Source organism: Anabrus simplex, chromosome 12, assembly GCF_040414725.1.
Source record: "Anabrus simplex isolate iqAnaSimp1 chromosome 12, ASM4041472v1, whole genome shotgun sequence".
In the NCBI taxonomy this organism is placed as follows: domain Eukaryota; kingdom Metazoa; phylum Arthropoda; class Insecta; order Orthoptera; family Tettigoniidae; genus Anabrus; species Anabrus simplex.
This window is the reverse complement of record NC_090276.1, coordinates 47,220,987-47,236,424: the sequence shown is the minus strand read 5'-3', so window position 1 is coordinate 47,236,424 and position 15,438 is coordinate 47,220,987. Positions and strand designations below refer to the sequence as shown.

Sequence of the window (15,438 nt, the reverse complement as noted above, 5' to 3'; positions counted from 1 at the left end):
TTAAGTCCTCATACGGTCGACCTTTAGCCGGGTTCGCTAGCATTGTGTAGTCTGAGGTAAGCCGGCTGATGCGTTTTAAGGACAGTATCAACGACATTACGACGAACAAACTTAAATGGCGCGAGGCAAGGAGAATGACTGACTATAAAATATTGGACACCATGCAAATATGTCAACGAAATGTGCATGTCATTACAAACTGTGAGATCAACTTGTTGCTCGTTAGTAGACACGGAACATTAACTTGTACTGTTTTTCACAACGTCACAAACATTCATCATTATTATTTGTTGTCTGTTTTAGTGCAGAATGAATTAAGAGAGCGTCATTTATTACACCTTGGTTAAGCAAACTCCTTTTCTCACTAATAAAGCTACCAGATGAACTGAGATTTCTTTCGCTTGCCTCACTGGAGGCTGGAAAAGACAATATTTTCTTTGCTAGCAGAGCAGGTCTTAGATTTTCCGTGCTGTTATTTCTCCACTATGCAAGGTGATCGTCACCAGAAAGGCAATCTTTTAATAAATATCCGCAACGTTTATTCGTCCATAGATAGTCTGTGGCAATATTAACTCTTTTTTATTTTTACATAGATCTAGTAACCTATTCCAGAAACAACCGTAAAGGGACAGAGATCTGTTGCACATATTTTCACGCACTAATGTTTTGGTTGATATCATGTGGTACTGTAGTTGACGAACGCAACGTATTCGGTCGCACTTTACACACGCGTGCTTTCATATGTGAGGTAGTAGATGCAAACGCCAATAAGGAAGCACAGCATTTTCATGGCGCATATCCTGCATGCTGACTATTCGCAGTTGTTACTGGCAAGAAGTATTTCAACACTTCGCTCTTCATCTTTTCTTAATTTACTCAACCATGTTGCTTCCTCTCACGTTTTACTTTCACCCTGTCTTTGTACTCCCGTTTCATATTCGCAACGAATATCGTATTGACAGCAAATACGAATCAGTCGGGCCGAATCTGGTTGGTTCGCTCATACTGCCGAGCGCAAGCGGTCGGACAGGTCAGGCACTAGCGGAGTAGAAGTTAACTACACGACTACCTTCGTTCGACCAACTGTAAACGGGGAATGTAGACCTCTGTAGGCGGTATTAGGTTAGAATGGAAACTATTTTGCCTAGTAGCAAGTGTTGTCTAGCCCGCTGTTCCGTATTGTAGCCAGAGTGACATAACTTGCAGGGTTTACTAAAGGCCAGCCTCTAACATTTATGCAAATCTCAACAGAACTGTTCACCGGGTATACTTCTTATTTGCCTCAGTAAATTTGTATTCTAACCTGTAAGAGCCTAAGCATGCTGTCTCAACTCATGAGTGTTTACGTCTTTGCCTTGCAGAGGTCCCGTTAAGTGGGTGCGGCTGGGTGACGTCAACCTCTCCAACAAGAACGAGGACGCGAATCCTCAAGTGTTGAACGTCCAAGAGCGCATCTCCCACCCAGATTACAAACCGCCCTCAAGGTACAACGACATCGCCATCATCAAAATGGACAAGCCGGCGAAAATGGACGCGTACACCAGACCGGCGTGTCTCAACACCAGACCTGACATCTGGGTTAAAACAGCCATCGCCACAGGTTTTGGAAGACTTGGTTATGGTACGTACAATTGTGTAGTCAACATTCTTCTTATTCTCTAAGCGGCTGACGTCCATTCCTTTCCCCTGCAGTGAGAATCTAATTGAAGGACTTATTCCCAAAGTAACTCATCTCCAATTCAAAACACTCGTACATTTTCTCCGCTGTACAGAAAATCATAGATTCGATTTGGGCTTTAAGGACGCGACAGCGAGTTCATATCCACAATTCTATCTTCAAAGTTAAGAATACAGTGGGTTTACCTACCTGACGGATCATAGCACTCACGCCCTTCTTCCGCTGCATCCAATACTGTTTTGAGTTGGCAATCGATTTGAGGAACAAGATATTCCACCCTGTTACGATTGTGCGGGTATATGGAACTAAACATGTATCTATATGCAGCAATTCGTGGAAGGTAGTAATCCATACGACGTAATCATTATTTAAAGATACGTTGGAAAGCCATCCAATAAGAAACAGGCTGGGATTGATGAGAGGTCTGTGGAAGAAACAAGAAGAATAATAGTAAAATTGAACCAAGACTATATATTCTTTCCATTCAAAAGATAACCAGAATAAAACTCAACATTTCACAAGTACAAGAACAATGTTTGAACAGAAATAACGTATTCACAAGAAAGCCCTAGACCATTGACAATTTTTTTTAGATGAGGCAATTCAAAAAGATGTAGTGAACTTCAAGCCTCAGCCGAACGAGATAAATGAACACAGTTTTAAAACTGAGAGAATGAAACGGAGGGCAACGGGGAGGGAGCAGGATGGGATCGCGACAGTGGGAGTCGCCCAAGCACGTTAAGATGTAGAGTGCAAAGTTAGTTCATAGTGTACTTGCTAAGTCCAGTCTCATTTTCAGTCATTCAGACTTCAGCCTATGTATTATCTTGTTGCCATTATTTTGTTAAAACACTCATGTAAACTCAAACTGGCCATGCAGATAAAGTTAAAATTAGACCCTGATGGCCAAAATCTACTGGGAAAATAATAACAGTAAATAATAAGGCACTCTGTTGCTCTTCCAATCTGGAAGAAAATAAAAATAGAGTTTCCCAGCAAAACACTGGGAACTCGTTGGACGACCCTCCAACCTCACTCGGTATCAGCGCTGGACTGAAGACCGAGGGATCGGGGGACGAATTTATAGGGCGGCAGAAAGTTCGTGAAGTGCACATGGCTCCGAGAAACAGCAGATAGTGACAAAGCGAGTGATGTAACCCAGTACGCAGTGAGATGTCCAACAGGTCGGGCGATATGCGAGGCAGCAGCGAGAGTACAAGGCCAAATGCATGAGTGCTTGTAGCGGCGTGTGGAGTAAGTCAAGCGGTGTACGAGAGAACAGCGGCCGTACGGAGTCAAGTAGGTGAGTGGCCATTACACAGTAGAGCCCCTCATAAACTTCTTGTCTTCTACGTCGGCGGAAGTGAGGTTTGCTGAATCACTGCTGGATTTGAACGTGGCAAGCAAACCTTCATTCAAATGGACAGGCATAATCCTCATTGCCATGTAAATGACATGCTCGGGTTTCACTGAACCTCTGTCATCGAATTTCAGTCGTAGCCATCACAAGCATAATGACCCCTGGATAAATCATTACAAGCATCATTTTTAATACCGTGTACCTCCGCCTCTGGACTTGATAACCGCCTGGATTCGGTTGGGAAGTGAGTCTACAAGGTTGTGGACTCACGTCGCATATGTTCACCTGTCATTCAAAGAAGGAACTGTACTTAGCAGAAAAACTCTCTGGAACAACTGATTGAACGTACATTGCGAAAAAGAATCATGAACAAACGCCTTCCACGAGAATTGCGATTTTCTGTCGGTCGAGTTGTGGGAGCCGAAGTATATCTCCATGAAGACTTGGGCCAGGAGGACAAACCGCCGAGGGATGCAAGGAAGACAGGTCAAATTTGTCCATCAAAAAGAAAGAAAAACAAGCTACTTGTGTCGCAAGTGCAAACTTTCAATTTGTTTGGGATGTTCTAGTAAGATTTGACAGCAGTGCATGTAATGTGATGCTGAATCCGATTACTGTAGATTTTGTCTGTGTAATTAACTATAGAGACCACTTACCAGTTTCAACATCAGTGAGTCCTGTATAACATTAAATTACAATGTTCAAGTTTTCAGGAAGAAAATGCCTTCATTTATTATTATTTGTGTCCATGTATGCAAATTTTGATGCTAATTTTGAGTGTAACATAAAAAAATTACTTTTACAACGGTGAAACTAAATACTTGATGCACTTTATGGTTTATTAAGAAATAAATATGTAGTACAAAACGCAAAAAATTGTGTTGGAAGTTGTTCCTTTTACATATTTTCCCCATCCTCCAAACGCGCTTCAGGGGACCGCACAACTGTAGTTGTGTGCGAAGTATTGACGACTGTGGTTGAGAGTTAACATTGTATCATAATATTTACAGAATTAGAAATTTCAGTTCCAATGTCCCTAAAATTTAAGATAGTACCACGTTCACAATTTTTGTGTTGAAGATGTGTTAATACAACATTCCCTTCTCTTTTTTTTCTAGATACGGATCAAACAAGTAAAGATTTGCTAAAAGTGACCCTCAACTTCATCGGCACTGATGTGTGTAACGAAACCTTTAAGCTGGATACGAGGTCGGTTGCTAACGGCATCGCGGATTCTCAGCTGTGCGCTGGGGAGCTGGCTGGCGGCAAAGACACATGCCAGGTACGTCGAGTATTTTACACATCTGCCTCGTAACACAGGCTAGGGCAACTTGTAGCTTCCAATTAAGTCTCAGCTCATTTATGGTGCTGAGTACGAGTGTGTCTCGATGCTGTGAAAGGTGCTCCAAATGTACTTTCTGATTAATGGAAAATACATAGTTCCACGGCGCTCTTGTGTGGTGTGGTGTGCTGGGACATTGTTAACTACAGTATGTTGATCTTGCTTCTTATCCACTCTATCGATTGAGATGATAATCTGTAACAAGAAGAAAAAGGTATGTTACAAACTACATATTATTTTATCGGTTCGTTTTGGCCTATTAGGGACAACGGGTCTCATCTTAACTCGTAGCTTGGGTCTTCTGCTATTTCCTGGCCCACTACGCTTTCATTTTCCATGTGCCTGCTTCCTCCCATCTGTCCACTTAGGTCTGGTGGTCCCTGAACTCTTTTTGCTTGTGAGGGACAGTGGGAAGACTCCCTGTAGGATGGCCTGTTGGTATCTGAGATCCGTTCTCTGTGGTCTCTAACGGAATTTTCAATAATGGTATGTAAGAAAAGGAGAGCCAGGAAAGAAAATAAAGTCTGGATGGTAGAGCAGGAAGAAATCAGACCTGAAAAAAGAGTATTTAGGTGTAATAATTAGTTATAACGGATTATGGAAAGATCAATGTAGGAGGGCCAAATTAAAGGAAATGGGAGCACTTGCAGCAGTGGGGGTTTTAGAAAATAAATTCCCTGTTATAAAGTATAAAATTCAGAAAATGGTGTTTCAATCACTGTTAAAAGGCAAAATGTTATTTGGTGTAGAAGTATGGCGATTGGAGGAAGGTGGGAAAGAACGAAACCAGGTGGTGGCGGAATTTAGCAAGCTTATGATGGGCCTTCCAGACTGTACTGCAAATGAGGGAGCTAGATTATTGTGTAAAGAATCGATGGAAATTGCAATAGCTAAGAGGGTAATTAAGTATTGGATAAGATTGGAAGAAAGGAAGGGAGGGGATTTACTAAATGAAGCGTATAGGTTTCAGAGAAGTATGGGGAACGAAGGATACTGGGTGAATAAGTGTAAAACAAAGTTACAAAATTTAGGGTTGGGGAGTACGGGATGGTGGAGAGGAAAGAATGGGCATGGAAAAGGGTAAAAGGAAGATTAGATATAGAAAGACATAATTTAATAATGGAATGTAGGGAGAGAGACTCGTTATCAGTTTTAAATTAATTGGTGGAAGTAACGAACCCGAAAACCGAATTTGAGGGCAGAAGATATAAAAGAGGTTTATATTGGTAGGTAATGGGAATTCCAAAAAACAGGTGATGGGTAGGACGAGAAAATAAGGAGAGATGCATTTTGGGTGGGGAGGGTTGGTCGGACCTGCATATATTTAACCAATGCGGAACCTTAGAGGAGGTTAAAAAGAAAGTGCTGAATAAGAAAGAGATCGAAAAGATAGAAAATGGATATAAGATGACAGCATGGTTGTGTAGAGAGAGGAACGAATGTATCAAAGTATTTAAATGCGGTTAGAGCCAGATTTTTAAAGAATTTGAGTGAATAAAAAGAAGAATGGTAAGAGCGAAAATGGGACAGTAAAAAGAGGAGAGAGGTAAGGTAGGAAGAGGAGGAAATGAAAGAAAGAAGGAACAGGGAGGGTTGGAGCTATGTTTAGGAAAGGGGGTAGGAGGTGAGAGAAGCAGGGTGAGATGAGTAGGAAGATAGAAGGAGATAGGTGAAATGGCGAGCTGAATATGAAAATGAAGTCTTCAGAGAAAGAGGTAGTAAGATTTAAGTGAACGAGGAAAGCATCTTGCCCAGAGGAATGGGTATCCGCCCTGAGCAGGATGCTGCTAAGTAGAACGAGAGAGTTGTAATAGATATAAGGATATGTACTATGAAGTGATTGTTATAGTATAGTGTAGTGCAGTAGTGTAGTGAATTCAAGGAGGAACAATTGGCAGAGAGTTAGTGTAAATGGAGTAAGAGTGAACGGGAAAGAATGAATTGTTGTATATCTAGAGTAGTAACTAGGGAAATGGACTGACCCAGATTTTGATGAATGGGGGAGAGCGTCTTGCTCAGAGGAATGGTTATCCGCCCTGAGCAGGGTGATGGCCAGTAGATTGAGTGTTATATGATATACAATGTAGATACACTAAGGAGAGATTTGTATATATTGGTATTTGAATGTATTAAGAGACGAGCAGGTAATATCTAGATAGGGGTGATAATGGAAAACCTTGCATAAAGTAGGAATTATTTAGGAGAAAGTAGGCTGAGGGAGTAACTGTAAAGAGGTTGTATAAATATTAAGTTTATGGTGCTCTTTAAGGAAATGTGCAATTAGTGAGTGGATTGTAGAGCATAAGATGTAAATAAGGTAGAAGAACTGTATGGAGATGGTGTAAATTAGTAGAGTAGTAAAGAAACCGTTGGTATGTTTGTAAGGTCGGTGCTGTGAACTGTGGAGAGAGGACGAGGAATTGTGGATGTGTATCTAGAGTAGTTGACTAGAAAGATGGATTGAGTAAGACTTTGATGAAGGAGGAAGAGCATCTTGCCCAGAGGAATGGTTATCCGCCCTGAGCAAGATGATGGTCAGTAGAATGATTGCTGTATTATATACAAGGTAGATATTATAAGAAGAGATTTGTATATATTGGTAATGGAATGTATTAAGAGACTAGTGGTAATATCTTGAGCGGGGGGATGCGGAAAGACTTTGTAAAAGTAGAAATTAGGCAGGAGAAGGAAGGCTGAGAGAGTAACTGTAAAGAGGTGTATAAATATTAAATTTATGGCATAGTTTAAGAAAATGAACAATTAGTATGTGGACTGTAGAGTATAAGATGTAAATAATGTGAAAAAAGTGTATGAAGACATCTAGAATAGTAGGTGAGAGAGTATGAAGGAGTATGTAAGTGAGAAAGAGGAGACTAGAAGATACGTGATGGGGAGTGTGGGATATAAGAGGTGAAAGGGTGGAGTGGGACTGACCCACCCCAAGGTAAAAAAGATTAAGCATGTCCGCACGTGGGGAAAGAGGAGAAGCAAGGATGGGTGCTGGCAATGTGAAAGAAAGGTGACTCGTATACAACAGGATGGACAGAAGATAAGAATGTGACGGGTTACATGGGAGGAAAACACATTGTCAGATAGTCGCCTGTGGGGAGCGATATCTGACCACAAGAGGTGGAGCTGGGAGTGGTGTCTCGTGTTGGACGGGCAGTTTTTCTTACCAGGGGAGATACCATGACCAGCCAGTTTTTTTAATTTAGTTTTAGGCAGTAGAATACCTAGTTAGGATGTTAGTGTAGATTGTAGTTAAGGTAGCATCTTACATGTGGTGCTGGATATCCGCGCATGTGTGGGATGCTACAAAGTAGATTTAATAGATTGTAAATTTAGACATAGGAGGAATTAGTGGCTTGTTATCTTTATTACCTAACCGGTAGTATGTACTATGGTGGAAATAAAGATATGTATTACTGTAATGGGATCTGCAGTTCCCTTAGGTCTGATTTTATTGAGGTGATCCGCTTGGCCTTGGAAGCCTTTCCCCTACTTGTCACTGTGAGGATTCTGTTGGTGAACGTGCAGGGTTTCAGGCGGGTCATGTGCCCGTAGAAGACCTGTGTCTTCCTGATGTTCGTAGAGCTCATTGCTGTGCCTGATCCTGCAGGTGCCATCCTCCTGTCTTATGGGTCCTAGTATCCTCCTAACCATATTTCAAAATATTGGGATGGCTACGCATAAATGAACGAAGGAATTTTCACCTAATGCCACTTTTTTACCAAGTACTCTCGACGAACACTCCTACTTACTTATCTTCTAATTTTCGTTTCCTTTCCTCATTACATGAAATCAGTAGCTTACCTGTTCTGGTTCCGTAATTGAAATTCGGCTAAATTGAACGAATTCCTATAAACATTCCTGTTTAGTTACTGTATCGAGACTCTGGAATACATTCCCAATGGACATTCGGCATGTTACTTCCCCTGAAAAATTCACATCTGCCTCCCAAAAGTTTTTCCTGGGGACATGTAACTGAGTTGTGTGTCATTGTGTGTATGTTGTGTGAATGGGTTTTCTTCATATATTATGCACTTCAGTCATTATTCTTATTACTATATTTCCTATTTATACTATTAATATTAGTATTGTCACACTAATTGCCGTAATGATTTGTAACCTAGTCTTAGTGTATCCGTCCGTAGTATTATATTTTTGTAGAATTATTGTATCTTACCTTTATGTTTACATTTTTAAATTTTATTGTTTAAAGTGTTTAAGTGTAAGAGAGGGCCGTGAACCCTAACTTCACCACAAATGTAAGTCAGGAAAAAAATAGGTAAAAATAAAATTGCAGTTAGTTCAAATTTGTACTCAGTATCTTTGTTTTAACGCCATGGCACTACAGCCCTTGAAGGGCCTTGGCCTACCAAGCGACCGCTGCTCAGCCAAAAGGCCTGAAGATTAGGAGGAGTCGTGTGATCAGCACGATGAATCCTCTCGGCCATTATTCTTGGCTTTCTAGAGCGGGGCGCTATCTCACCGTCAGATAGCTCCTCAATTCTAATCACATAGGTTGAGTTGACCTCGAACCAGCCCTCAGGTTCAAGTAAAATTCCCTGACCTGGCCGGGAATCGAACCTGGGGCCTCCGGGTAAGAGGCAGACACGCTACCCCTACACGACGGGGCCGGCCGTACTCAGTAAATTCTATTTTGTACACGACGGTAGATGCAGAGGGGGTCTCTGCCCTTAAGTGGTCACGGCTGGTCCGTGGTCCAACAGCTCTGGACTCTGACCTGCCAAGCGAGCAGAGGAGGGGTGGCCACAGCTCTACCGTAACTCTACGGCTCTGCATTCGGGAGACGGGACAGTTCCTAGTATAGGCCACGACCGCCAATCCCCTCACCTTCTCCGAATATCTCCTTCGTCGAACAAATCTCTCGGCCTGAGAGACGGCGTCACCGTTTAAGTGGCCCGCCTCCCCCTTCAGGGAAGGAATGAAAACATTTTAGTAGTAGAACTATTTTGTTGATTAGATTGTTGTAAGGTCAAGTTGTAAGTATCACCAAGAAGAAAAGTCCTCTCAGTTTTAATTATTGTGTTGATGAGGTGAAAGTTCCTTATGGGGATCACTGTAAGTACCTAGGTGTTAATATAAAGAAAGATCTTCATTCGGATAATCATATTAACAAGGTGGTAAAGGAAGGCTACAGATCTCTTAATATGGTTATGAGAGTATTTAGGGGTTGCAGTAAGAATGTACTGTTGGGAGATCAGAAGAATGCACATGCCCGGTGAGGCACGGGACGAAGGGGTTTTCACTAGCAGAACCAGTGACGCAATGGTTACCATAGCAACTCCGCTACTATCCAGGCGACTTTATATTGTCTTCTACTGGCAGCTCTTCGCTCTTGTCAGTTGTAATCCAGCAAACTGCAAAGTGTCAGTCAATGTCTTCGTGTAGCAGATACGAGCAGATAAGAGTCGACCTGTCTGGGCAGAACAGGAAGTTCGTGCTTGCAGGCCACATTCCTCATTCTTGCATTCTTCTGATCTCTACACAGTACCGGAGAGGGTGAATGTCTCTGGTTAAGACCCCAACCAGAGTACGTTTCCAGTGTATCGGACTCTCACCAGGATTACTTGACACGAGAAGTGGAAAGGATCCATAGGAAAGCAGCACGGTTTGTTCTGGGGGATTTCCGACAGAAGAGTAGTGTTACGAAAATGTTGGGGTGGGAAGACTTGGGAGTAAGGAGATAAGATGCTCGACTATGTGGTACGTTCCATTCCGAGTTGTCAGCAAAGAGATGGCGTGGAATGACATTGGGGGGAGCTTTTAAAAGTAGGAAAGTTCATAATATATGAAGATAAAGTTGGAGTTCTAGAGGACGAAGTGGGGCAAATATTCGTTTATACGACAAGGAGTAAAGGATTGTATAATGTTTCAAGAGAAATGTTCGATAAATTTCGAAGTTCTTTGAAAATTAATAAGTGAAAGTTAGGTAAACAGATGGCACCTCGAAGAGAGCCCTATATGCAGATCATTGATTCTTGATTAATTGAACAATGTCGTTCAATTCTTAACTAGGAAGTCTATTAACACGTTTTAATTTCTGTTTTTTGTTTACCTTGTAAATGTTGTTTCTGTAATATTGTTAGTCATGATCGCTCTCGAGAAAACAAGGACGAATGCTGTGTGTAATAGACTCAACGTTCAGGTTTCTACTTAAGTTTATTTTATTTTGAATATCTTTCTTTTTCCATGTAAAATAATGATGTTATGATGTAAATTAATATTTGTAAAATATTCCTTGTTATATATGTAGGCCTTTGCCTTAACTGTTAACTGAAACTAAAAGCTGCCAAGCTGTGATTGTAAAGGGCAGTCTCTCCTTGAGCCACTAGTTCACTGGGACATTCTATAACCAATAAATACAATACAATAAAATACAATAAATAAATAAATAAATAAATAAATAAATAAATAAATAAATAAATAAATAAATAAATAAATAAATAAATAAATAAATAAATAAAATAAAAAAATAAATAAATAAATAGTCAACCGGAAAAATGTTAACGCCGAGAAAAGTAACATCTTCGTCCTAACTGTCCTCTTACATAAAAGTAAGCAGACTGTTTGCGAATTTACCCACTGTGTATGAAGGGTGGGGGGAGGTAGAATACATTCACCGCATCCCCTGCCTGTAGTAAGAGGCGACTAAAAGGGGATCCCAGGGGTTCTCAACTTGGAAGCGAGGCTCAGTGATCACGAGACCCATTGCTAAGTCTGACTGACATGGCGTCCACTTCAGTTGTTTCAGCCTCCTTACTTGCAGATTTCCTATCTGACCTCTTTTGGTCAACTTTTGTTTTGCTCCTTAACCGAGGTATAGGGACTCTTTAATTTAGGTTGTCCTTCGCGGACAATTCTCTTGCCGATACCTACATCTTCCCCTTCAATACCATAGACCTGTATGGCGCCTCCCCCATCCCCAAACTTGGAACCTATTAAAACACCCGTGGCGTTACAGTTCTGATAAGCCTTGACCTACCAAGTAATCACGGTTCAGCTCTGAGGCTTGCACCTTACTTGATGACACATGGTCAGTGCGATGGGTCCTCCAGGCCGTTATTTCACTGTCAGAGATCTTCTGAATTGTTCTCGTGCAGGTTGAGTGGACCGCGAAACAGTCCACAAAATAATTAAAAATCCATTGCCTGGTCGGGGATCGCAATAAATAAATAAATAAATAAAGAAAGAAAGAAAGAAAGAAAGAAAGAAAGAAAGAAAGAAAGAAAGAAAGAAAGAAAGGAAAGGAGGAAGGGAAAAAGGAGAAAGGAGGGAAGAAGAACCCATGGACGGAAAAAAGAAGGAAGAGGAAAGAAAGGAAAGAAGGAAGGAAAAGAAACGGAAGAACCAAAGGAGAAAAAGGAAATAAAAATTGTAGCAAAAGGGAAGGAAAGATAGAAGAAACGAAGGAAGTAGGAAAAAAGAGACGAAGAAAGAAAGGAGAAAGGAAGAAGAAAGAAAGGAAAGAAAAATCCATGGACGAAAGGAAGGAAGGACGATGAGATGATTAAGGAAGGTGGTAGAGGAGATTGCTAACTAGCAATCTACAGCTCGAGATGTGTCGCAAGCAGGAGAGTTTGAAACACGTGTTTGGTATTAGCCATAAACAGTTTTATCGTCTAATTGAAAAAGCAACCAAAAGCATATCGCAATTTATGATTAGAAATCATAATTCTTGGAACTGACAACAGTACGATTTACAACCAAACACATTACACATTATCCCAGCTTTATACATTACAACAGAATTCAGCACTGTTGAACACTCCTTTGGTAATAATGCCCGTCTTTACCAGGTTCGAACTACGTACAGCAGAGTCCCAGTAATCCGAACTAATGCGGACGAAGACCTATTCGTACCGTAATGGGTGCCACTATTTTTTTGTCCGAAATTACCCAGAATTAATCGTGCGGCTTATCTTTGGATTCTCGAATGAAGTAATCCTTGTGAGGGGTCCCATAAACTGGAACATACTCTAATTGGGGTCTTACCAGTGACCTGTACGCCCTCTCTTTTACATTCTTACTACAAACCCACGACTAATTATTCGCTAATCGAACACCTGTCCAATACTACACGTGATAGCTTAACACATATAACGATCAACAGAAAGTGGGGGGGGGGGATAGAACACTAATAACGTCCGCTCAATAAGAAGTCTAAATATTCACTCCGTACGCTTACCGCTAACCATGCTCGCCTGACCGCGCACTATATCCCCGCCCCTCGGGAACAAACCAAGCAATTCCTTAGTCCATCTGCACATGTCTTTCTTTGGTTTCCATATAGTGTTATGGAGAACCAGTCCCTTACATGAAAATCACCCCTAAACTGTAAGCTAACTCCCTCCAAATTTCCCCGTGAGCACTGTCGTCTATGGAGCAGATTTTAAAAAGGGGAGGAGATGAAATAATCTTTTTACGAGCTCTTCCTGCACGGAAAAATGAAATTGTGGAGAAAGGTAGAGAAATTATTCCTTGTGTCATGTAAATGGCCATAAAAATACATAATTAAGTGATTACGATACCTTCAGCTACCATACTGTAATTCTAGGGGTACAGTACTTCTCTCTAAAATTTGCAAACCCATTGTCCTGAGGTTCACCCAGCCTACATAAAAAATGAGTGCCAGGTTAACACTTAAATGTACAGTGTAGCATGTCTGTAATAAGGTTTTTAAAATTACGAAGGTCGATCAAATATAAATGGAATTTTTGTTCCTGAACATCAACAGTTGGTATGGCTGGCCCCGCGGGACCGTTAGGAGTGGGGAGAGCGTGCTGTTACATATTTCCCGCTGTTTCGTGAGTATCGCTCACGATGTCGGAGCAACAGATGCACCCCTCCACTGCGCAACGCATAATTATAAAATTTTTTGCTCGTGAAGGAGTTACAGCGGCGGAAATGTGCCAGAGGTTGGCTGCACAGTTTGGTGATATAACATTGTCAAGGACAAGTGTGTCTGCCTGACATAAAAAGTTCAAGGAAGGACGAGAACGTGTGGAAAATCAGCAGCACGATCGCCGTCCTTAGACCAGCATTTCAGACGAAAACATTCGTGCGGTTAAAGACATTATTGAGGATTGAATTTTTACATGATTCGACGCACAATCAATGCTGCTTACTACTGTGAGCTGTTGAACAAGGCGAGGGTTGCATATCGCCGCAAGAGACGAGACCAACCGATTCCACAGGTCATCCTCCTCCACGACAATGCGCGGCTCCATACTGCAGCTCTGTCTCCAAGCTACAGGAAATGCACTAGACTACACTTCTTGATCATTTTCCTTACAGCCCAAACTTATCGCCCTGCGATTTCCTTTTGTTCGAACCGCTAAAATAAGCTCTAGGAGGGCAACGATTTGAAGGTGACGAGAGTGTGGAAGACTTCGTGCGCAACTGGCTGGTGACACGACCCTATTCTTTTTACGAAGAGGGCATCAAAAAGCTGCCCTTACGCTGGGACAAATTAATTTCCAAAACAGGAAACTATGTGGAAAAATAAATTGAAATTTCCTTGTGTTTTTCAATAAACGAATTTTAATAAAAAATAAAATCCCGTTTATATTTGATCCCCCCTCGTATTTGGGTGCGTCTGGACGGAATTTCGTGAACTCATGTGTGCTCTCCATTCGTCCCATGATAAATAAATATTGATTACTCAATGGTTGTGTGCACTGTACTGCAGATGTTCAGGATCTTCCATATAAAACCTGACCGCTCAATCGCGACTGAGCTGGGACTGGCTGTCTTCCCACACACTCGCGAGTCACTTGGTTGTCAGGCTCGCTCCCTGTCCTTCACTTCCCACGCTGTAGTCAGTAGTCCGCGTTTGTTTGCGAAGATGGGAAGACAGTCGCCTTTAGAGCAACATATTATGACGTAAATATATCTTATGCCTCGTTGCCTGGGGATCATCCGAAAATTTGAAAAATGAAAATCCACAGCCTGTTTCCAGTCGTTCGACCGGGTAAGGAATGGAATGAATGGAGCCCCCATCTAGCTGCGAGGATAGGAACTGTGCCGGCTGCCGAACCCTATCGCACTCCCTTGGGGCAATAGTTAATGAATCACACATGAAATGAAATGATATTGGAGAGTGTTGCTGGAATGATATATGAGAGGGAAAACCAGAGTACCCGGAGAAAAACCTGCCCGTCTCCGCTTTGTCCAGCACAAATCTCACATGGAGTGACCGTGATTTGAACCACGGAACCCAGCGGTGAGAGGCCGGCGCGCTGCCACCTTAGCCATGGAGGCTTGTCATCCAAAAATGTATTACTCAAAATTACTTTTGGCAGACTGAAGACGCTAAGAATTATGACAAAATGATTGATTAATATAATCCTAACGTTTCCCACTATGAGAGTTTCTGGCTACCCAGAGGAATTTCTGCCGGTGACAGATGAAATTATCAAATATAATATCTAAAGTTTCGACACTCTCCATGATCGAACATAACCTGGAATTTCCAACACATATTATGTAGGCCTAAGGTGAATCCTCGGTTATGGATTATATGTTCCACTCCATGGCTAAATGGTTAGCGTGCTGGTCTTTGGTCCAGAGGGTCCCGGGTTTGATTCCAGGCCGGGTCGGGGATTTTAACCTTAGTTGGTTAATTCCAATGGCTCGGGGGCTGGGTGTGTGTGACGTATTCAGCATTAGAAATCATCCTAGGTAAGGCCGTCGTCTTCACAGACATGCAGGTCGCCTAATAGCCCGTCTAGGAGAAAAAGACCCGCACCAGGCCTCTCCGGAGGCCATACGCCATTATTATTATTGTTATGGATTATATCTAGGGATGATTTTCGAACGAAGAAGTAGTGAAATATACAATGTGTAGGCTATAATTTGTTTTCTTATTCTCTGTGATGTTATTCTTTCTGCCACCAAATTCAGTAACAATTCCTTCTCTCGGAACGTCAGATTAGGTTTCTTTCTTCGTTTCTGGTCAATAGTGGGCATAATTTATGATGAATTATTTTCAAACACAGATTTAATTAAAAACCTGTTTAAGTTTCGATAGTG

At 41.7% G+C, this 15,438-nt stretch overlaps 1 protein-coding gene across 1 annotated transcript in view; it reads left to right on the top strand.

The window, feature by feature from the left end:
- LOC136884133 (serine protease snake) overlaps positions 1 to 15,438 on the top strand; it is a 67,338-nt gene that overhangs the window by 47,641 nt on the left and 4,259 nt on the right. The window contains exons 6-7 of the mRNA XM_068229805.1: positions 1,362 to 1,621; positions 4,157 to 4,320. Coding sequence (XP_068085906.1) covers positions 1,362 to 1,621; positions 4,157 to 4,320 — 424 coding nt within the window. The remainder of the gene's footprint in view (positions 1 to 1,361; positions 1,622 to 4,156; positions 4,321 to 15,438) is intronic.